The sequence below is a fragment of the Manacus vitellinus genome, unplaced genomic scaffold (genome assembly GCF_001715985.3).
Source record: "Manacus vitellinus isolate BGI_N305 unplaced genomic scaffold, ASM171598v3 scaffold_43_pilon, whole genome shotgun sequence".
NCBI classification, from domain to species: domain Eukaryota; kingdom Metazoa; phylum Chordata; class Aves; order Passeriformes; family Pipridae; genus Manacus; species Manacus vitellinus.
This window is the reverse complement of record NW_021940560.1, coordinates 6,858,904-6,881,273: the sequence shown is the minus strand read 5'-3', so window position 1 is coordinate 6,881,273 and position 22,370 is coordinate 6,858,904. Positions and strand designations below refer to the sequence as shown.

General features: G+C 36.3%; 1 protein-coding gene and 1 long non-coding RNA gene across 3 annotated transcripts; one reads left to right on the top strand and one right to left on the bottom strand.

The window, feature by feature from the left end:
• Positions 1 to 602: 602 nt before the first annotated feature.
• Positions 603 to 3,388, bottom strand: LOC108640788. The gene is made up of 3 exons (XR_001921484.2): positions 3,208 to 3,388; positions 3,039 to 3,094; positions 603 to 1,010 (listed from the first exon to the last, which is right to left on the bottom strand). It is a non-coding gene; the product is annotated as an uncharacterized LOC108640788 (long non-coding RNA).
• ACMSD (aminocarboxymuconate semialdehyde decarboxylase) lies at positions 852 to 22,125 on the top strand. 2 transcript variants are annotated; one of them, XM_018078922.2, is made up of 10 exons: positions 852 to 1,019; positions 3,917 to 3,961; positions 7,172 to 7,268; positions 10,765 to 10,814; positions 12,090 to 12,326; positions 14,199 to 14,292; positions 15,858 to 15,953; positions 16,427 to 16,599; positions 21,069 to 21,167; positions 21,377 to 22,125. In XM_018078922.2, exons 1-10 carry the CDS (start codon positions 963 to 965, stop codon positions 21,437 to 21,439), a joined length of 1,011 nt encoding a protein of 336 aa, XP_017934411.1. In that variant the 5' UTR covers positions 852 to 962; the 3' UTR covers positions 21,440 to 22,125. The 2 variants fall into 2 exon arrangements, with proteins under 2 accessions (XP_017934411.1, XP_017934412.1); XM_018078923.2 differs by lacking the exon at positions 7,172 to 7,268 and having other exon boundaries at positions 886 to 1,019; positions 21,377 to 21,548.
• The last annotated feature ends 245 nt before the right edge of the window (positions 22,126 to 22,370 follow it).

Genomic DNA, 22,370 nt, shown 5'->3' with positions numbered 1-22,370 from the left:
TTTGGAAAAAAAACAGCATTTTTCACCAAAAAAAAAATTAATCAGGAAATGGTTATCCAGCTTTCACAAGAGGTCACTGTGTGAGTAGAATACATTGAAATAAAACTCTAAAGGAAGTAAAACAACAGAGAAAAACACAGCAGAAATAAAGGGCAAGGGTATCTCAAGGAAAGAAGTGTAATTCTAAATTGAGTAAAGAGCAAAAGAGGAGATGTAGTTTCACAGAATATCTGAGATAGTTGCAGTTAACTTAGGAAACAGAAACTGCTATATTTGCTATATATATGTATTGCTGTATATTGAGCCAGCTTGAAAGGCTGTGAGCAACGTTATGCAGGAGCTTGTGTAAATATCCTACAAGAACCAATAATGAGAAGGGGGAAATAAAGTGCAGAGCAGAGGTTTGTCTACAATTCAATATGTCTGTGGGGGTTTTCTTACATAGCTTTAAAGAAAATGCAAGGGGAGAAAAAAGAGAGTACATGGGGAGGTGTGACTGTCTATACCAGGGTTATATTACCTATTCTCTACATTATATGTTCTCTGCAGTTTCAGATCTGAGAGGCAGAAAAGAGGAAATTCAAGTCAGCATGCTTAATACATCTATTCTAACTCGATTTTATTGAGTGATTTTCAACCACAAATTTTCATTTTAGCTTCTGTGTAAAATAAATCCCTTCATAGTGCCAATATAAACATGTATTTTCCCTTTGCCCTCAGTCAGCTGTAGTTTGTGCATTAACAGGGACTTTCTGCTAGAAGCCTTTGTTCTTTTGGAGAGCCACTCCTCTGGGATTTAGGCCTCCTGGTTGGCCACTGGACCAAGCCTTCCTGGTAAGGCAGCAGGTGGATCTGGACAGCAGCCAAAGTTAATAACCTGTGAACCAGGGACAGGAAGGACAGTAGCATTCCCACAGAAAACATTATCATTCAAGGAGTGCTTCTCCTGTGATACTTCCAAAATGAAAATTGATATTCATAGCCACATTCTTCCTAAGGAATGGCCTGACCTGAAAAAGGTAAAAAGAGTTTAGATATTCAATGCCTTATGTGATCAGCAACCATTTCTACCCATGTGATTTTTGAAAGAAAAATAAATGAAGGGTTCTGTGGTTAACATCTCTAGGTTTTTGTACAATTTGATTTTTTTCAGTTGTAAAATATTTGTATGCATTACTTTGCAAAGCAAGAGTCTCAGTAAGAAAGGGATGTCATACTGGGCTCTGTTCCACACTCTTTATTTAGTCTGAAGCAATTCTTACCATTTTCCTTGGGTTTTTTTGACCTAAAATTGTCAAATAATGAGGTGTAAATTCCACTGTCTTGATAAAAATGGAGATGTTCTATTCCCAAACAGTATTCATGGTTTTTTTTAAATTAAATAAATAAGCAAATATTAGGCAAGATTAATGTTAACTAAGACAAAAATCATTCACATCTTATAACCCCAGGCATGAAAGTCATTAACTTCAATAGGAGTGGGGTCACTCTAAGTACAGTTAATTGATGATGATGATGATATCTGTTATTTTTTCAGTTACTGGAAGGAAGTAGCATATTGTTTTTAAAATACAAAATCTCAGTTGTCAGAACACTGAAGCTATGTCAATTTGTCTTAATTTTGAATCTTTGCATATTATTACTTTTTTTTTATTGTTGTTGTTATTATTATTCAGTGACATAAATTTATTCTTGTCAGTCATATTTTCATGATCCCATGAAATGTATTTAGGAACAGAGAGTGTCACTTATGTTTTAAAGTAGTATATCTGAAAGGGTTTCATATCTATTAGCTCTGTGTTTCTGTGATTTTAATCATGACAGTCCAGCATCAGCTAATATTAGACAGAGAACAGCTGGAAAATGTTAACAGCATATTAGAAAAAAAAATTATGAGGAAATCTGGCATTAAAAAACATACATAGGATTGCTTCCTCATCAGGAGTAGAAAATAACACCATTATACATAAAACTTCCTGGAAAGGAATGTTTGTTTCCATGTTTATCTTGGAAGGTGTTTATAAATATCTGTTTGAACCTCCTGTTTGTAATACTAAGAGCTCCTGACGTAGAACACATATACACTTGATAATGCAGGTGGGAGGACAGACCCTTTCTAGAACAATTATGTCTGTTTTAAATGGACAAGAGTTTAAATAGACTGACTACAAGACAGATTACTCTTGATTGTTTCAGATTTTGTTGTCTTTGTGCAATAATCTTATAAAAACACCTATAAAATGCCCTTATTCTTATTTTATATGATTTTTAAAGGATTTTTTAATTTTTTTTTCTCTATATATTTTAAAAGGGCAACAAATTCACTGGGATAAAATGACCCCAGGAATCCCTTGATGTTCCAAGATGTACATCAAGACTGAATTCACTCATGGTAGACACTGTAGGCCAGTGTTGCATTTCTTAAAACACAGATAAAGAAGCAAATACCAAATTTTTAAAAGTTAATTTCCACCTGCTAGTTTTTGTTCCTCTGTTCTGAGCCACTCAATGGTTTATTAATGGGCCTAGAGCAGAAAACACCTCCCAGAATTCCCTGGAGTCTTCTGAAAATTCAAGCCATTAACACAGATCTCTACATCTCATGCATGGAAAACCAAGAAGTATCCTGACATGCACACATTTACTTAGTGCTGAACTTCTCTTTCTTGTTTCCAGCTTTATAAATACTGAACCTTCATCCTAGAAAATTCAATTGTCAGGATACGTATTTAACAGCTTAGGAACCCAACATAAGTACAAAAATTTGTATAAAAAATTAAGTAAGGACTGTCAATGCACCCAGCCAGTAACTGCAGGGAAGAAAGAAGAAAACAAGTTCAAAAACAGAGCAGTGAATTTCTTTATTGCCTTTGTGCTCCTTCAGCACCTTTAAGGTACTCGTTTTCTGCACAGCTTGTAATTGGAATTAGCACAGAGCTAGTTCAAGTTAAATTTCCCCCAAGTTTCAATATTTTTATATATAACCTTATAAATTTAAATAAAATATACATAGCTAAACATAGCTAAATAAAACTTACATAGCCTCAGTCTGTAGAATCTCTGACTGGCTGAAGTCAGGCTTGGCTCTGCACACCTGCACTAGGAAAGTTCACAGTGGCATTAAGTAATGATTTGGTATCACAGGAAATTCAGGACTGTATCCAAATTGTTTACACTTCAGTGAAAGAAATGCCTGCTTTTACTTACTTTTCTTTTAAATGTTTCTTTATGGCAAAAATAGGAATTCTGAGCATTGTTTCCAGTCTGATATTTGAAAATTTCATTTATTTCTCATCTACTAATTCATGAAAGTAAGAGGAAATCAGCTTCATATGTAGGTCTTGCTATTTTGCCTGACCAATTTTGAATCTCTCTGGAAGAATCAATGAGCATCTAAGCTTCTCCTCTTTAGCTACTCTTGGCTGTTTAAATATTAATAGACAAGAGTCTGACCTTCAGTCCTGCTGCTGAATCATGGAAGCTGAAAAGTGGAATCGATGCATCTCTGTGCTAATGATTAACTGATCACAGATTGCAAAGTAGTCAGCTCAATTCTCATACTGCCGAATATTTAATTTAATTTTTTCTCTGTTAAAATCATTCCAGTTAGAGTCTCAATATAGTAAGCAACTTTGAGCATTTTGGAATAAGTTGTTTAAAAATGTTGTTCAACTGGCAGCTAAAATTGTACATACAAACAACATTAGTCAGGTCAGGTCCAACTTCAGCACTTCTGCTCAAGTCAGTGGGGCTACTCAGACTCAAAGTTGAGCCCACGTGTTTCTCCTGAATGAGGTACTGCTGGAGTGTAAGAACTGCAAATAATAATAATAGTACTAGTAGTAGTAGTAGTAGTTATAGTTGTTGTGATTACAGAGTGCTAACTAGCACTGTCTTTTTCTTCTTTCTTCCACAGAGATATGGATATGGTGGATGGGTACAGCTGGATCATCACTGCAAGGTTTGGGCTGTTTGGTGCTCTAAGCTAATCTTGTGTTGTCCTCAAGAACACAAACCCACAATAAATCTATTTAGAAGTGAAGTGGCAATAAGATTGGCTCTGTTTCTGATACAGATTTCTCTAGAGCTCTGCATTCTATGAAGTAATATCAGGGCAAGTCCTAATATACCTCAGTAGAACCTTTTTCTTGAGAGATGAAACTCACAATCTGTGACTGTCTTCTGAAATTCTTCTCTCAATACAGGGATTCCATACTGAAAACTAGAGGGATAAGGGATAGAAGGATTGGCTACTTTGCATTTTCAGGGTGACAGTGCCTCTCCCTATTGGAGTAACCTTATAAAGAAGAGAGTATCCGATCTTCTTCCTTGCTCCTTTCTGTGGTTTGACCAATTCATTCATTCTCTATAGAGACTCACCTTTAGGGAAGCAAGACTTGCATCTTCCAGGTACCAAAGTATTTAAGTATATAAAGCCTGTTAATTTCAGTGGAACTAGATATTCCCTCATCCCCTTGTCACTTTGCAAAATCCTACCCCATTGTGATTGCATATAAGCTTACACTAGCTGGGTAATAGAAAGAAAGAGAGAAAGAAAGAGAGAGAGAGAAAAAAAAAAAGAAAGAAAGAAAGAAAGAAAAAGAAAGAGAGAAAGAAAGAAAGACAAAGCCTGATTAAATAGATACAACACCATGTCTATTTATTGCAACCTAACATTACACACACTTTTACCTTTCTATTACATGCAAGGCTATGCTGTAAAATGCCTAACAACCATTTGTGGAAAAGGACCACACAATATGAAGGTTAAAACCAAGAATGAGGAGCAAACAAATATTATGCTGAGATTTCAGATCTGAGTGTAAGCAGGCACAGTAGGGGAGAACAAGCCACCTGCAGAACCAACTTGTGTATGGCACAGCTCCTGAGACATGTGGGAGCTGCAGGAAGAAGAGAATGCTTGGACACATTTTTAGCAACTTAGCTGTTTGTTACAGGTCTGATGCTAAAATTCCGTGCTAAAAATAGTTTGCAGAGGAACTTTGTGGCAAGTCAATAATAGCCTGATACCCTCTGCAGAGAATTCTGTCCAGCCTACTTCTGTCTGAAAATTTTACATGAAAAGCAGTGCATGGTGAAATAAAATCCTGCTCAGATATGTAAAACTGGAGATAATTTAATAATTTTCTTTAATTCTTAAGATTAAAAACCAAAAAAAAACAAAAAACAAAGGCTTCTCATATTCTGTGAAGAAGCATCAGAGTCAAACTGGAAGAAAACAATTACATGCATGTTTAAAGAAGAACAATTTGGAATGTGACTGAGTAGTTCAGCAATGGGATCATTTAAATGTAGTTTGCTGAACCAAATCAGCCTGCTGGACCTAATTCTGAAATAAGTCTCTCTTACTTTTCACATAAATTAATTAAAGCATTAAATATTGAATAATGTTTAGAATGGGATAGAGTACAGTAGTGTAGAATAGACTAGAATAGTAAAATCCATGCAATCTATTCATGTGTGGTGCAATGCTTGGTTCTACTCTGCCTTTTTCTTACATCCTAAATGTTTTTGTTTATTAGACAACCTGTAGCAATGCACTAAACTTTTCTTAATGTATTGGAGTGTATGGCCAGAGTAAACCTTTCCGTCAGGGTGGAAAACCAATTTTACAAGAGTCTGAAGTATTTTACTGGAGAATCAGGACTTTGTAGTTATGATATTTCAAGTAATTTTCATAGCCTGTGATACAGGTAACAAGTAACTTGACAGTTTGCCAGGGCAGCACAGTTAGATTTTTTGAGGAGAGCTTTGAAATACTCATTACATCTGTATATTATATCACAGTATATCTGTGAACAATGTATGAAGTTAGTAACAAATTCAAGCTTAAGAACAGTCTGACTTCTCAGAAGGGGACAGAAATCCCTCTGGTTGGGTGTACTAGTAACAAATGTTCTGATTTAACAGGGTTTTTTCTTTAGAAAAACAGACAATTCTAAATAACACCGACTTTGTGAGGAAAAATAAAGTGGCCTTTGGAGAGAGAGAATTCCCTTTCTTGAAGGGTCAGGAGCCTGCCTTGCACGGAGCTGTTTCATGCCAAGGTGAAGGAGTAGCTGCAGTGTTTTCTCATGTGGTCTTCAATTTTTAACTGCAGGTGGAGTGTTCCTCTGTCCAATGCATCTGCTGCATGACCTCACTTACCCACCCCAAATGCACAGCGCCAGGTGGATCTTCTGGCTTTCATCCCTTCCCACTTATCCCTACAGTAGCTTCAAACAGCTGGGAAATACTCAGGGCTTGCAAGTGTTGATGAGTTGTGTCCCATCCATTTGTGCAAGTGTCAGCCAGCAGAAAGCCTGGTGTGCCTGTCTGTCCATGTTCATAACAGCATGTGGGGACCTCCAACTTAACAGACAATTTACTTTGCTTAATGTGATGACACTGTACATCCTCAACCTCTTTGAACAATTCACAAATCAATGAAAAAATGAAGTTTAAAAGGTTTCCATGTTCATAAAGGAACAATATTATATTTCATGACTGTGATAATATCTTGAACTTCATACATTTGGGAATTGGTGGCATATGGGAAAGGTATTACACTAATTGAGGTCATGGGTTTATACTGTGATAAAGTTTTGCTTGGGGTTTTTTTCCCAAATACAAATTCTTCAATAATTCTTTTTTTTCCCAAGGAGAAAACATAACCTGAAGACAACATAACAGGTCTGCTTTTGTCTCATTATCAATGGTGATATGAAACAACTGGACTGAAAGTAACTGAGCTGTACAGTTATTTCTGTAGTTACTGCAATCACTGTGATGCTATTAAGGGAACATATACACACCCAAAGGGAAAATTTAGCACAGATTTAATTAGAGCACTGTTTTGAGGTCAAAATTTGGTTTGAGGATAAACTCGGATTAAGGTACCTGATATCTTTTCCATATAAATGTAGAATGATATACCTTGCAAAAGAAAGGGGATTTTTTTTATTACGAAGACTAAATCTGAACTATAAATGATTGTTTAATTAATGTCTATTTTTAAAATAGTCTTTGTTTAAAAATACCTACTGCATAAAAATGAAAGAACAATATTTTGTCACTGAATTTCCGTAGGGAGCACAATATACTCAAGCAACTATAAATTGGCATGTACTGCTTTGTCACATTCATAATATATGAAAATGTCATTTCACAGGGACAGGCAAAGATGATGAAGGATGGAAAGGTTTTTAGAGTTATTCAAGAGAACTGCTGGGATCCAGAAGTACGGATTAAAGAGATGGACCTGTCAGGTACCTTCCTCCATGAAGGAATTGAAATCATTGAGTCTCATTTAGAATAACTGCAACTTCTCTGTCAGTTCATCTGAAAGTGCTCAATAACAATGGGAAAATTAACAGGTTTAGCACATTGACTCCTTAGTTTAAATCTCTTGAAAGTCAGGGAAAACTGATATGCTTTATATTCAGATGGGACACGTTCCCATAACTTTCCTCATTTTCAGTAGCAGTTTATTCCCCACATGAACTCTTTGATTTTGATGGGATTTTAAGTTAGTAAGGAACTAATTGACATAAATAGGGATGGCTTATTGTGGACTTAAAAAGGCAACACACATTCCAGGTATAGAAGTAATTCACATAAAGGAAGAAGATCTTTCATTTTTGTTCCAAATGTTAACAATATTCTTTTTACTCACAGGATTTTTTGTATGTTTGTTTCCAAATTAGCTTTTCATCAAGCTGCATACATGACACTAAATAAAGTATGTGAGATGGGAGACTGAGGATGAGGGAAGGAGCTTACAGTCTGATCAGTTATTTTTGCTAGTTCTTATTAACACTGCAATTCCAAATTACTTCTGTGAGAGAAATATGTTACTAAAGATTATTTTCTTCTTAGATTGAAACCTGAATAATTACTACATCAGTTTCCCAGTAGACACAGCCTCAACTTTTTATGAGAAATACACACCTGAAGAGAGTAGATATTTTTTAAGTAGCATTTTTATGATTATTGTTTCCTCAGAGCTTATCACACTCTACAACTGTCTGACAGGAGGCTGTAGCCAGTTGGGAGTTGATCTCTTCTCCCAGATAACAAGCGATAGCAGAAGAAGAAATGGCCTCAAGTAGCACCAGGGGAGGTTTATACTGGATATTAGGAAAAAATTTCTTCACCAAAAGGGATGTCAAGCCCTGGCACAGGCTGCCCAGGACAGTTGTGAAGTAACTGTCTCAGAAGGGATTTAATAAAAAGGTAGATGTGGCACTTGGGTACATGGGTTAGTGGTGGGCTTGGCACTGCTGGCTTAATGGTTGGACTTGATGACCTTAAAGGTCTTTTCCAACCTAAATGATTCTGTGATTTTGTGTTAGGGGGTACTTTGGGTCATTACCCTTGAGGAGCTTTACTGCAACACATCATATGGGCCAGTTTGGGAAGTCAGGGGCTATGGGGCAATTTACGTGAACACAATTAGATAATTTTTCAATTACTTCATCTGGACCCTGGAAAAGTATTTCAAACTCCAACCATTAGACATTTAATGGGAATGCCCAAATGTCTTTGCAAACTCTGAAATATGTTGCCTTATCACAGAATCATAGAATCGTGCCTTGACTAGACTGTAATCTTTCTCTGAGTTAGCTCAGGGATTTTGGGGATTACTGAGTCATTCAACTACAATGTGGATCACAAATAGCCTTTGGGCATCTTTCCCTTTCAGATATTTCCCTCAACACTAAAGGCAAGTTTCTACAAAACAGTTCTGCCCCATCTATTTGCTGTAGGCAAAGGGAAAACACAGGAGCAATTTTTTTTTTTCAAATTTCTGCAAGAGCTCTCCAGAATAGAAAATGTATCATAAAACCAACATCACAATATTTCTCCTCAAATTGAACAGTGCTTGCTTGGTAAAAAAAAAAAAAATAAAATCTAAACCTGTGTGTTACAGCACCATCTGGTGACTTGTGCCCTAAAAACGTCCCCCTTTATTACAGCACTCCAGAGACACAGACATCAGCCAATTCAGTGGGACACAAAAAAGGCCTTGGTGTTTTTCATTCTTACTGCTCAACTAATAATAAAGACTATGGGCCACATTTACTCCTTTTTGGTTTAGAAAGTTGTAGCTACTCAGTTTAAAGAGCATTTTCTGTAACACAGGCCGAGATAAAGTATACCCGAAATGTAATCTCCGAACATGGCATAATTTTGGGACAAAGATGCAAGGAGTCTCCCAGCTGAACAAAACTAGAATCAGTCACTAAGAGGTATTATTAACTCAGAGAAATAACTTTGAGGTTGGTTGCTAAAAGACTTTCTTTGTGCATTGTCCAAGAAATCTTGCCAGTAATAAAAAATGGTATCCAATGGACCAAAGAGACTCAATTAGTTCTCATAATCATATGTCCTGGGTCTAATTGGTGTGCACACCTCTGTCTTGATCCACTCAATAAAATAAGCTATCCAGGTAATTCAATAAAACAAGCTGTAAAGGTAATTAACATCACAGTTCTGCGACACAAATCATCACAGTTTTGTTAGAGAAAGTATATTAGTTCATCCTAACTGCCTTTTCTTGTTATTTTCTCCTTTGTAAAATCCTCTGAAGAGGATATAAAGTAGAGGTTTTTCTGTGCTGATTCTAATTCTTCCAAAAGCCACTGTCTAGGAAGTTCAACTTGGAAATCTGCCTTCAGGCTTTGTGTTAAATTTGCTCAGAAGTGTAAAAATGGATTGAAACCAGATACAACATTCATTGTGGACAACATGGTGGATGTCCTCAAACACACCAATCAAGTGTCATATTGGTGGATAACACATTTTAGGCTGCACTTTGGTAAACATGTAATTTTGCAGTCCTAATCCTTAACCTAAACCACTGCTGCTGTACATAATATTAATCAGATCTTGGAAGAATCTGAGCCAGTTTCCTGCTTAACTATTGAGAATCATTTTGTTAAACATTGGAGCGCTTTGGCAAGGTCATTGTCTCAGAAGAAAGTGCATAAATCAGACCTAAAATGTAAAAAAAAAAGTTTTGCATTTAAATATTTAGTGAAGTCCTAATTATTACCCATTGTTTATTTTGTTGTTTATCTGCTTTTATTCCTGTGGTCTGTCACACACAAAGTTATGGTATAGATTTGTGTCTGAACAGAAACAAAACAACATGGACTTAATTCTCTTTATTACAAATATTAAAGTTATTTCTGAAAACAGGCAGATTTTCTTATACTTACAACCTCACTAGCCCAGACACAGGATGAATGAAACCTAACACGATATAGCTTTGTGGAACACTTGGGTAAACATTGTTTACCAACCATTGTTAAGACAATGTTTTTAATCTTTGAGCAAAATCACTTATTTATTTATTAAATATATATGACAGAGTAAACTTAACTTATGGCATTCTGTTGGTTTAATGTCACATTCATTTTTGTGAGAGTAACATTAAATTGCTATTTTAATTGATTGTACATGTGCCTACTAAATATTTCTAAAATCAAAATACTTAATTTCACAAATAATCTAGTATGAGTAGGAAAGTGTTCTCTTTCTTTCTACTTACCAAATATGTTCAAATCTTAATAAACTGCTACATTACAAAATTTATTACTATGATCCATAATTTTAAAAAAAATCTATCCATGTCACTTAAATCAGTGTTTCTTATCATTAAACTTTTTCCTTCTGCCTCTCAAAACAAAACGCTTTCTTATCTTTCATCACAAACAAACAAACAAAAGGAAACATTAATAACTGCTTTTTCTTATTCAGGGGTCACAGTCCAAGCCCTTTCCACAGTCCCTGTGATGTTCAGCTACTGGGTAAGTTCCTACTACCATATTTTGTAACTCACATGTAGCAAAACTTTTAGAATGTACATGCATCTTCCTGTGAATGAGGTGATTGAAGTAGTCACCAGATCACTGAGGTAAACAGGGAGTTGTTCTACTCTGAAGAAGCCAAAAGCAGTGCAGGTGTCAGAAGAGCTGGTAGGGTGTCCTGGCAAAGCTCCACCCCGGAGTACACACGGTGGGAAAGAAGGAGACAACAGCTGGATCTCTTCTCTTGTGGGGGCAGCTGGAAATGGGGAGACATATATGTACAGATTCCATGAAAGTTAGACATCAAACAGTATTTTCTCATGAAAAAAAATCCAAATATATAAAAGATATATTTGTGGTCTTGTCCCACTTTCTTTTAAATGTGGCACAGGGCTCAGGGACCTGGAATATTTGAATCTTAACATTCAGTAGTAAATTTAAGTTAATATGTTCCCTGCATGGTGATCTTTAATGCTTCAAAGAAATAAAAACAGACTGAGAACATAAATAGTAGCAAAATGCTGTTCTAAATACATTCTCAGTTTGATTATTTAGTGATGTGTACAAGTCAAGATGTTATATGTAAACAGATATGTTACATTAAAACCATTGGGTTAAGCCCACAAATAAGTAGTACCACCAATTTTCAGAATTTCTTGTTGAGCAACATCTCTTTAAAACTTTACTCTGGTGTCTAAGGGAATATCTTCCTTTAAATACTTATTGGGGGGGGAAATGGAGATTGATTGAATGGATATTGCACCTCTTTTATTGGAATTATGACCGTTATCTCATTCTAAATGTTAGAGAAGTTTGCCCAAGTTTTCTCTGTAGAATTCTCATGCTGCAGCATCTCACATTTCTTATTTTTATTTCTTCAGCTCCAGTAATAGGAGAGTAAATATTCATTGCTATGTTTAAAAATTATATACTGAGGTTTTTGCATTGGGATAAACAGAAACAGGGGACTGGTTTACACAAAAGACCAGATACTTAAATGCATCAGCAATCTGGGCTTTTTTACACTCCTATTGAGCAGCATAGGCAACAGCAGTTGATAAAATATTCAAGACAAGAAGCAGAACTGCACCCAGAGGTTTTAAAGTGAGGTAGAATTTAGTCCTGCAGGTTTCCATCTATTCAGAACTGTAAAGCAAACTTAGGCTTAAACCCTGTCTCTCAGTTGTTGGCAGTGACATTTATCCAATATCTTCCAAAGGTGATAACATTTGAGAACTATATTTTAATGTACTACTCTGCTTAATATCTTACCAGGCCAAACCTCAGGATACTTTAGACCTAGCCCAGATATTAAACAATGACTTGGCTGCTACAGTAAAGAAGTACCCCAAGAGGTTTGTGGGTCTGGGCACGTTACCCCTGCAAGCTCCAGACCTGGCTGTGAAGGAAATGCATCGCTGTGTGAAGGAACTGGGATTTCCTGGAGTGCAAATAGGATCTCATGTCAACGAGTGGGACCTGAATGCCCCAGAGCTGTACGATGTTTATGCTGTGAGTAACCATTTCTTTCCTTCTTTGGGGGGAATTCTGTGATGTGGAACTCTGTCTAAAAATATCTTGGAGCACATTCAGTCATGGTTTGAGCCTTCTAATCTGCTTAGTGGTCAGAGAGACTCAGCTTACGGCAATTCATTATAGGATATAATTACAATGATACAACACGAAACATTCTGAAACATATTTTATAATAATGAGTAACATTTTTTTTTTTCTTATATGAGTTCTCACTGTAGAGTTGCCTTCTTGGTTTGTGAGGGTAAGTACAGTATCAAATAAAGCACTTCTGCACTGTTTGCATTCGGGTTCAAGTTGCTGTATCTAATCCTATTGAAATAATTGATAAAATCCCAGAGATGATCAGAGATGCCTATAGAGCCAAAATACCCCATGGAATTATGTAAATAGGACCAAAGGTTCCAAACAATGCATTGATTATAAAATGAATTTTTAGATTGAATTTCTTAAATAGCCTGAGGTCCAGATGAGGATGATCATTTGTCTAAATTACAGCTTTAATCAATGTACATTCTGCATCTGTTTCTCAAGTTATTAGAGCTGTCTGCTTGAAACTGAGCCACAGAGGTCATATTTCAGGATGCTCAATTTATCCAAGAATTCTGTTAGTGCAGCACCTGGACTGTTTGTTTTTATGGACATAAACAGTCAGTTATCAGATGTAGATGCCCACATTAATGGAATCTTAGCATGGCTGATGTTGGGAGGTTCTCTGGAGGCCATCTGGTCCAACCCCCTGTTCAGGACTTCCTGCTCAGTCCCTTCATCATCTTTGGACTCCCTCCAGTAACTCCGTGTCTCTGGTGCTGGGATCCCCCTCTTGTACTGGGATCTCTCTCTTACACTGTACCTTCTTCACAATGTAGGAAGTAACCTCCCTGGACAATACAGATTGGGAAATTGAGCCATATTTGACAATGAACTCTTGTCAATCTACCAAGACAGTAATTGAATCGCTATTTTTAGTTTACAAATGTAGATGGCAATTACTCCCCACAACCCAAAAGTTGCAGCTTTATTTATGCATGTGTGGGTAAACAAAATCAAACTTTTTCAAATGTGTGATAATCTCCTTAGCAACAAGAGGAGGTACAGAAATACATCTGACAAAACTAAGCTGTTAAATCCTGGTTTAGCATATGAATGACTCTGATGATTATATATTTAAATTTAAGCAAATAGTTCAATTACTCAGTCAGGGTCAGCATCTGTCATTGTTCTTCTGTTTTCCTTTCCTGAGATGTCAATAATTTTGGAAAAATTAATATACTTGCATGGAAATGGATTCCTGATCAGAACACAGCCATATTTGGAACTCTTAGGATAGATTAGGAATATTTTTAACTTTTCTTTAAAGCCAGGCAGAAGGTCAAAGGGGACAAAGTAGTGCAACTCACATGAAAATTCCTGAATGCAGCTGGAACAATTCTGCAAAACCATCCTAAAATTGTTCCATAAAATATTATGAGAGTTCATCCTCATATGTATAAAGAAAGTTTATGCTTGAACTGAATTTTTTACTTCAGGATGGCTGAAAAGCATGGATGGAAAACCGTTTTTGTCCTGCATTAATCTGAGGAACATTTGGCTTACTAAAAAGATATTATCATCTATATTTCCAATCTGTGGTCACAGAAAGAACTTTGAATCTGAGTAAGGACTTCAGACTATGGCCCAGAGGAGTAAATATAAGCAACTATTACTCATAGTTCTTACTTGTGAGCTTATTTTTATACTAGTACTATTGCTCAGTACAGGTTTGCAGGTAATTTTAAAACATGACTAAGAAAAGAATATGTATTTTGTTATAATATATAGTCAAGATTTAGACTTTTTCTTTTTCTGCAGGCTGCTGAAAAATTGAATTGCTGTCTCTTTGTGCATCCCTGGGACATGCAGATAGATGGGAGGATGTCCAAATATTGGTTTCCTTGGCTAATAGGTAAGTGTATATTGACTTTGCTTAGCCTAAATTTATGAACTGGATTATGCTCAGCAGATTGTTGCAAAGTAAAGTACTAGTGCAGATAAAAAATGGATTTTCTATCAAACCTTTTTTTTTTGATCAGGTAGTACGATTAAGTCTATTGTGTAAATTCGTTTGGCTTTAAGCTTGTTCAGTTTGCCTAACTTTTAAATACTTAGAATTAAAATTATTCAGCTTTGCAAAATAACATAGCATTCCCTTTTGTCTTCAATACAAAAAGCAGATGACTAAGGAAAAATGAATTGTCTCAGAAATGAGCTCCTCAAAAATTATAGGAGGAAACAAACATTACTTCCTAGAATTTAGTGGATTATTTCCTAGAAATAGGTTAGCCAGAGAGGAAATTAGTCTAACTTTACATCAACTATAGCTGGAAGAGCATGTACTTTGAAAGCACTCCACAGATACTGGGCATTATCTAGTTGCTGGTTTTTCCCCATCTGATGGTACATCAGAGCAACAGTGAATAACAGGAGGAGGGTTATTCTGCTACCTCGAAATGTTTAGACCTCATTCCACCCTCGCTGACTCTATTTTGCATAGTTTTGGTTTGCATGGTTTTGCACTGACTTCAGTTCTGAAAAACATACACAATATACATATAATATATGTTCTGCAGTATGCACTGGAAAATCTTGCTGTCCCAATCACTAGTGCAGTATCTTAAAACAAGATTAATTAATCTTAATGAGAGCAGGCTCAACAATGCAGATTTAAAAAAAGAATAAAATTATTGCATTTACTTAACAAAGTATAAATAAAATACTTTCTTACAAAGATTTACAAGGCTTTACATCTGAGCGTATGGTAAAACATTAATGAAAAAAACAACTTTTTGAGCTGGATGGGTATTGTTTCTCCCAGAGATGAGGGGAACTCATTTCCTATCTTTAAGCTGGATGTCTGAAGTTAGATGTTTAGATGGCACAATATTCTAAGTATGTTGGGTAAAGCCATAAATTGAGGCCTGCTGTAGGAACCTAAATTGCTGTTATGTCCCTAACGCTGGCCATCCAACTTAGCCATGGCAAGGAGAGAGAGAGGTTATTTCAAAACTGTAGGAACTGGCATCATGTCATAACTAAACCCCAAATCTCTGTTGGAATATCCACCAATACATCTGCCCCCCTTTTCACAAAAGAGGAATCCAGAAGCACAGGTGAGAAGCTGGCATATTCCAGACTACTCTTTGAGCTAGGATAATGGGAATAAAGCCTGTATTGTGTATTTCAGGACATACCCAACCTGCCTGTCATCTGTCCTGGTGCTATAGAGTAAAAACTGGACTTAGAATTCAGAACATCTGAACTTCCAGTCCTGCATCTTCATTTCATTTAATTGAAGTTCAGCTCTGTGTCCCTCTAATAGTAATAATGTGAAATCTTTGGCAGGTGCCCTGTAACTATTATTTTTTTCAGTAGGCTCAAGGCTAATGGAAGAAAATTCAGATAACATTTAAAAATCAAAGAGGAAATTGGAAAAGTGAAACTCTTATACAATTACACTGTTTTTGTTCCTAGGCATGCCAACAGAAACAACCATGGCCATTTGCTCCATGATTATGGGTGGAATTTTTGAAAAATTTCCTAAGCTGAAAGTTTGCTTTGCACATGGAGGTGAGTAATGTGGCATGTGAAACTCCAGTTCTTTAGCTAAGCATGTTACAGCTGTATTTTCTGGTACCCCAGCTAAGGATCAAGGGTTCAAGCACTTTAAGGCTGCCACCAGCTGAGCACTATTACCCCAGACCTGCCAGATCAGCTGCTTCTATGAACACTGCCTAGCCTGTGTCAAACAGGGTTTGAACTGCTAAAATACCCTTTAGGGGAAACAAGGAGGAAAGAGAGACAGGAGATGATTTAAGGAAAGGGACAAAGAAGCAGCACGAGGAATTTGGACATCACAGTAGTGAAGAAGTGAGGACAATAGAGAAAGAAGTTAACGAAGGGAAAGGAATAAAAAATTACTAGTGCAGAGCACTTTCTAAGTAGCTGACAGTAAAACTTGTGGGTCTTTGGTGATAATGTGGCTTTTTTTTTTCCCTCCTACGTTATTTTCAGCTGCTGTTGTTGAAAATTTCTTCTTGCAGGTGGAGCTTTTCCATACACAGTGGGGAGAATCTCCCATGGATTCAACGTGCGCCCTGACTTGTGTGCGATGGATAACAAGGTGGATCCAAAGAAATACCTTGGCTCATTTTACACAGACTCTCTTGTCCATGACCCTGGTGCACTAAGGCTGTTAACAAGTGTCATAGGAGAGGTGAGTTTTAATGCTTCCAGAAGAGGGTGAGTCATTATTTAATTCTCTATGAAACAGCAAAATAAAAGAAGAAAACAGGAAGAAGACAACAACTTCACCCAGTGAAATACACTGATGGGTTTCTGCCATGTTGATAATATTTTTACTGTATAGAGTAAATGGACATGTGCATGTCCATTTTACAAGACATCCAAAGGCTCATGGAGTAACAGTTCAGCGCTTGCCTCTGTTATTCCTTTTCTGAGAAATCTCCCCAAATCTAGACCACATTCATCCAAATATTTGTTCTACATGCAGTTATGGTACAGAGGGATGAGTGTAGCTCTTGAATTTTAAATTGCCAGTGCAAGGAGAAAAGATCACTGGCTTATCTCTTTTTATGCATTTTATAATGTTGGGAGACATGTTTTCCCATTGTTCTACAGACCTTGGTAAATCAGCAGCTGTGTGACTCAGCATGGCTGAGACTCACAGATTCTGTTTCTGGTCTGAATCTGTTAAGCTGACCCGTGGATGTCAAGAGAAAGCAGGAGGGAAAGTACAACAGGATGCTTAATCCATTGCTGACTAATTTAACTTTTTTCTATTTGAACTTCTGTAGCTTGGCAAGTCTCAGAGCAGTTCTGCTTTAGAGTCAGCTTTGCATCTCAAGGCTGTTCTAAACTATTGTTGTTGTGGGAAAGCTGCAGTCTTTGCACCACACTTTAATTTTTCTACCTTTCATCCTGAGAAGTTACACATAGACTCTGGCCCTTAATCATGATTAGTCTTTGCAACTGAAATTTAGTTCTTTGAGGAGAGAGAGATGACAGATTGTAATTTGATAATCTAAAAGTCACTCATCATTAACCTCTCTGGTGTCTTGTTTCTTTTGTCAACAGCCTTCTGAAATTAAGTTTCTAAATGCAATAATTTGGCCAGCATACTACACAGAATGATGGTGTCCTCTTTAATTCTCCTCTGAGTATTCTGAGCTCAAGCAATGAGACATCAGGTGGAACTCTAGTGCTGTAAAGTTATGAGTCAGATACCCAAAACATAAGTGCTTTTTAACACTCAGGCAAACTTTCTCTTTTTCATAGCCTAAGGCATCTTATCCTTGAAAAAAAAAAAAATCACATGACATTTTCAAACTTTACTTTATAACCATGAAGATTAAAAAGCTCCTTTTTTTTCTAATGAAAGTTGATATTCTTACATAATACCCTTCCATGAGTCAAACGCTTAAAGAAACACCAAATATCTCAGTGCTTTCAGTGCAGTTGTGTGTTGGCAGGGTAACACATGTAAGATTAATAAATTCTGGGCTAAAAACAATGTGATTGAGTCTTGAAGATGACACTGTAACTTTCTGAGCTGAAGGTTTGAAATAGGACAGCTCTCCAGAGGATGGCTAAGAGCTGTGCTGGAAGGGGATGTGCTTAGACATGGCTCTGGGTCCTCAGGGAACAGCCACTACCTGGTACCAGAATGTAATGTGTTGGCTTTGAGCTGATGAATACTAAAATCCAGTGACATCTGGGGTGAGTCATGGACAGTGAAGTTCAAGCCTTCTTTGTTTTAGGTGCAGGTTAATTGAAGCCCATCCCAGCTAAAGGAAGTAGAAAGACACATTTCTGGGAGCTTTGTGAGACTGCAAAATTGCTGCAGTCCTTCGCTCCCCCCATGATGAGGTGGCATGAGGTGAACACAAATCAACACAAAATCCCTAATGATGCTGGCTATGAAAAGTGAAGAACTGGGTTGACATGGGATTAAATGATTCAGTGTATCTCTGCAAAAACTTCCCCATGGTGATTGCTCGAGCCATCGCCCAAAGGCAAAACATTTTCTGGCCAGAAGCTGGAGCTGAACTGGTTGTAGCAATCTGACCTTTTTTTTGAGATGTGTTCTGATAGTAGGAAAGAAGGTGAGATTCAAGGTAATTTTTACCAATATAAGAGAGTAAACTCATGCTTAAGGTGAACGAACTTTGAGGTTCATTTTCAGATTCAGGTCCCTCTTACTGTGAAAAAAAGTTCTATGGAGTAAAAGAGTCCCCTGAGGTTAATCATTATCCCATGTACCTTTCTAAATGGAGACCTCTGCTAATTAAGGAATCAAACCATAATTCTTCTAGGAAAAATTGACTTTGTTGATATGCTTTGGAATAATATAATAGTACATCTCTTATGCTAGGAGCATTATTTATCTGCAAAGGCTTCACAAGACTTCTCTGAGGCTGGTTGCTAAAGACAGGTATTCCAATCCCTGTTTTATAGATGGGTACAAAACTGAAGCTCAAAGAGTATAAATGAATAGCCTAAGATCACCAGCCAGAATGCTGCTCCTAAATTTTTCCTATCAATTTACAGTTCTTAATTTTACTACTAAGGAATAGATCCCATGATTAGTTTTCAAACACTTGCGAAGCACTTTCAAATAGAGGAAAAGAAAAATATATTTATATAGAGAGGAAAAGAAAAATATATATTATTCTAATGAGATTGTGGGATTTCTTTCTGGTTTGGTATATAGGAGGCGTAAACAAGGATGTACAAGCCTTCCTGCCTTACTTAACCTTGCCTAGTAAATAGCTGGGCAAATTCTGCATTTCCTTCTCCTTTGCTTAGAAATCCATTTTCTTATATAAACCTGGTATGTTTATTAATTAGAGGTTTTTGTAGATGGCATATATTTTTTTTCCTATCTGAATAAAATGTCTTGGTATTTAATTGAATATTATAAATAAAAGAATATATTTAGAAGCTTAAAAGTACATACCCTAAATATATTTTTTTTCATCTACACTCAGAAATTGATTTATTAGACAGGGCATATAAATTCTCCTATATTAATCTTTTAGCAGGTCTTCCATAATAAATTATAACACACCAATATAGGACAGAACAATAGAATATCTCCTGGTTGGATTTTGGATAAAGGTTTGTGTAGATTCTTCCAGAGACTCTTGGCTGACATCTACTGGAGGTTAAACAATTTAAAAACAAAAAGCATTTGGCAACTAGGAAAAACAAAGCATTTCAAAAAATAATTGAATGATGTTTTCTTCACCATATGTCATTATTGGTAATAGAGTTCAAACATTATAAAAAGTGTCCCATATTTATCAGCTTGACTTCAAATTCATGACACATTTCAAAACATATATTTTAATGAAAACTGTGGTTTTCAAATATTCATGTCTTCAGGAGATGAAACTTAAAGAAAAACAGACCTTTAATAAAATCAGGAGAGTTGGCAGTATGCACTCGCCAAGGCAGAGAAAATGGGGAAATATCACTCCAGGGTGAAAGTGAGCCCATAACAATGTGGCCCTGTCAAGGATGTGCCTATTTCTTTTCATCTCTGATAATAGGAACGTTGCATGCAGATTTTTATTGAATTTTCTTTTCATAGACTTTCTTTCAGAAATAAATCATATCATGTCACTCATATTCTCAGGTACATGTTTCAAATGCACAGTTAATATCCAGTCCCAGTTAAAGCCATTGACATTTAAAAAAGTTACAGACTTCCAGAAATATATGAAATTTTGTAAATGAGATTTGGTTTTGTAATCTGAAGCTGAATACCAGTTAAATTAAATTAAATACTCTTTTAATGTCAGTGTTTGTAGTAATTCTACATTGTATCATACTTTTAGTAGTGTCACTTTGCCATTATTACAACTTTCAAGGTATCACACAAAAGGTAATTTTGATTGCTTTGTGTTTCTTGTTACATGTTCTTCTCACATATATGTAAGTTTAAGTTTGTGTATGTCTGTGTGTATGCAGATAAAAATTTCAAATTCAGGAATGCAAATCCAAGCACATTTTCTGATCTTGGTGGAGAATTTCCTTAGATTCTTAAAGAAATGTGTCAAAAAGTCTCATACACATTTTGCACTGCACACAACACTGCAGAGCATGCAGTGAATAAGTCAAAAATCAGAAGGGAGAATTCTGTGTGTCCTTTATTGGCTATTTAATTATGGCAACACTTAACCAAAATTAGTCATTGCATTTTAGGCAAACTACTTGCAGCGGTAGTATAAGCAGTGCAGGAGAACAATAGATGCCTCTTTGTTACATTTCTAACCAGCATCACAGAAAATCAATTCCAGTAGGAAATTCCTATTTGTCTTTTATTCACCTGAGCAACAGACAGTCATGCCATGGGCCTGGGATTTGCATTTTGAACTTTTTGTATATCAGAATAAAAATACCTCAAACTTCAGTTAGGCACCACAAAAATTATTAACAAATAACCTGCAATTTTTTCAAACTTAAATTCACCCAATAAACTCTTGAGCCATTGTTTTCAAGCTTTGTTCTTTCCCTAATGGAAGTTATTATCTTCATATTCACTTTCATAACTAATCACTCCAATACATACATGCAATTTCCTGTGGTTTATTATAAATTCCAGAAGGCAACTCTGTTGTTCAATGTTACTACAAAGTGTACAACTTTTTTTATTACCAGGACAAAGTAATTTTGGGGACAGATTACCCTTTCCCACTTGGGGAACTGGAACCTGGAAAATTGATTGATTCGATGGACGATTTTGACCATAAACTGAAGGTATGATCTTTACATTAGAGGGGTTTTTTCCCTCTCTAGTTTGAGACATGAGATAGAACACTGAAAACTCAGTGTAGTACACTGATTTCTGCAGAGACTGGAAGAGGCCCTCTACTCTCATTGCAGCAGTTCCTTTTAAAGCACAGGTAAAAGCATTTGAGTTAAATATGAGTTAAGCACAAGCATATATATGTGTTTTGTTTTTACAGGATAAACTCAAGGCTGGAAATGCTCTGGAATTTTTGAGTCTTAGCAGAAAACAATTTGAATAATTATGAAGATACTGAAGAGGCTAAACTATGGACAATGCTGGATCCTTAGGGATGCTTCTGTTGCCATGTGCAGTTGTACAGGTGAAAAAGAAATTTGACAAGTATCTAAGTCTCCCGTAGGTACTGGAAATGAGTATGCACAGGTATTGCTGTGCATTTGAGGATTTAGGCTGTTTTAAACAACTCTGAAATCCCTGCTTTCATAATAAAGGAGAGATTTCACCTTTTGCAGTTGTGATAAGAATCTCTGAATTATAATCAATGCCATGTTATTAGGACTTGATTCTCAGGAAGGAAAGAGCTGAGAAAACTATGTACCCATTACATTTCAGTCTTTGTTATGAGCAATAAACAGAATTTGAAAGAATCTTAAAACAGAATTTAAGCAGAACTTTGTTGATGCCCAATAAAAGGTAACACTTGCCTGTATCCACTGCTGGGAAGTGCATCATGTCACACTCAGCTCAGCACTACAAGGGTGGGCACTGATGCTTTGTCAGTGTTGTGACAGGATGAAAAAGTCTGTGTGGGGAACTTTACATTTCAGCTGCCACCTACACCACTGGCAACTTATTCATCAGAAACAATCTGGACAATATGGTTGTAGGTGCAGAAATAATGTATTTTGTGTGGGTAATACTTGATATGTCACTGTCACTATCAAAATAAATACTAGTGTTTAGCAACAGTATGGTTTAATGTTCTTTCTATTCCTTAAAAAATACTTCCTAAAGTAAGGTTGGATACTTTAAATATTGAAGTGTTATTGCTCTAATTAGATTGAGTCCTGATATAAGAATGGGAAGATGGCTTACTCTATAGCCTATTGATTGAAATGGGTTTTCATTATTATCCAGTGAGTGCACAGGCATCCTCCTCCCAGGAGGATTTTATACCAGACAGAAAAATGTGGATGAGCACTTACAGTCTT

Coding starts and splice junctions, on each gene's coding strand:
- ACMSD (XM_018078922.2), top strand. CDS start 963: ATGAAAATTGATATTCATAGCCACATTCTTCCTAAGGAATGGCCTGAC. Junction 7,269..10,764: donor TAAAGAGATGGACCTGTCAG/GTACCTTCCTCC, acceptor TTTCTTATTCAG/GGGTCACAGTCCAAGCCCTT. Junction 21,168..21,376: donor ATTTTGACCATAAACTGAAG/GTATGATCTTTA, acceptor TTGTTTTTACAG/GATAAACTCAAGGCTGGAAA.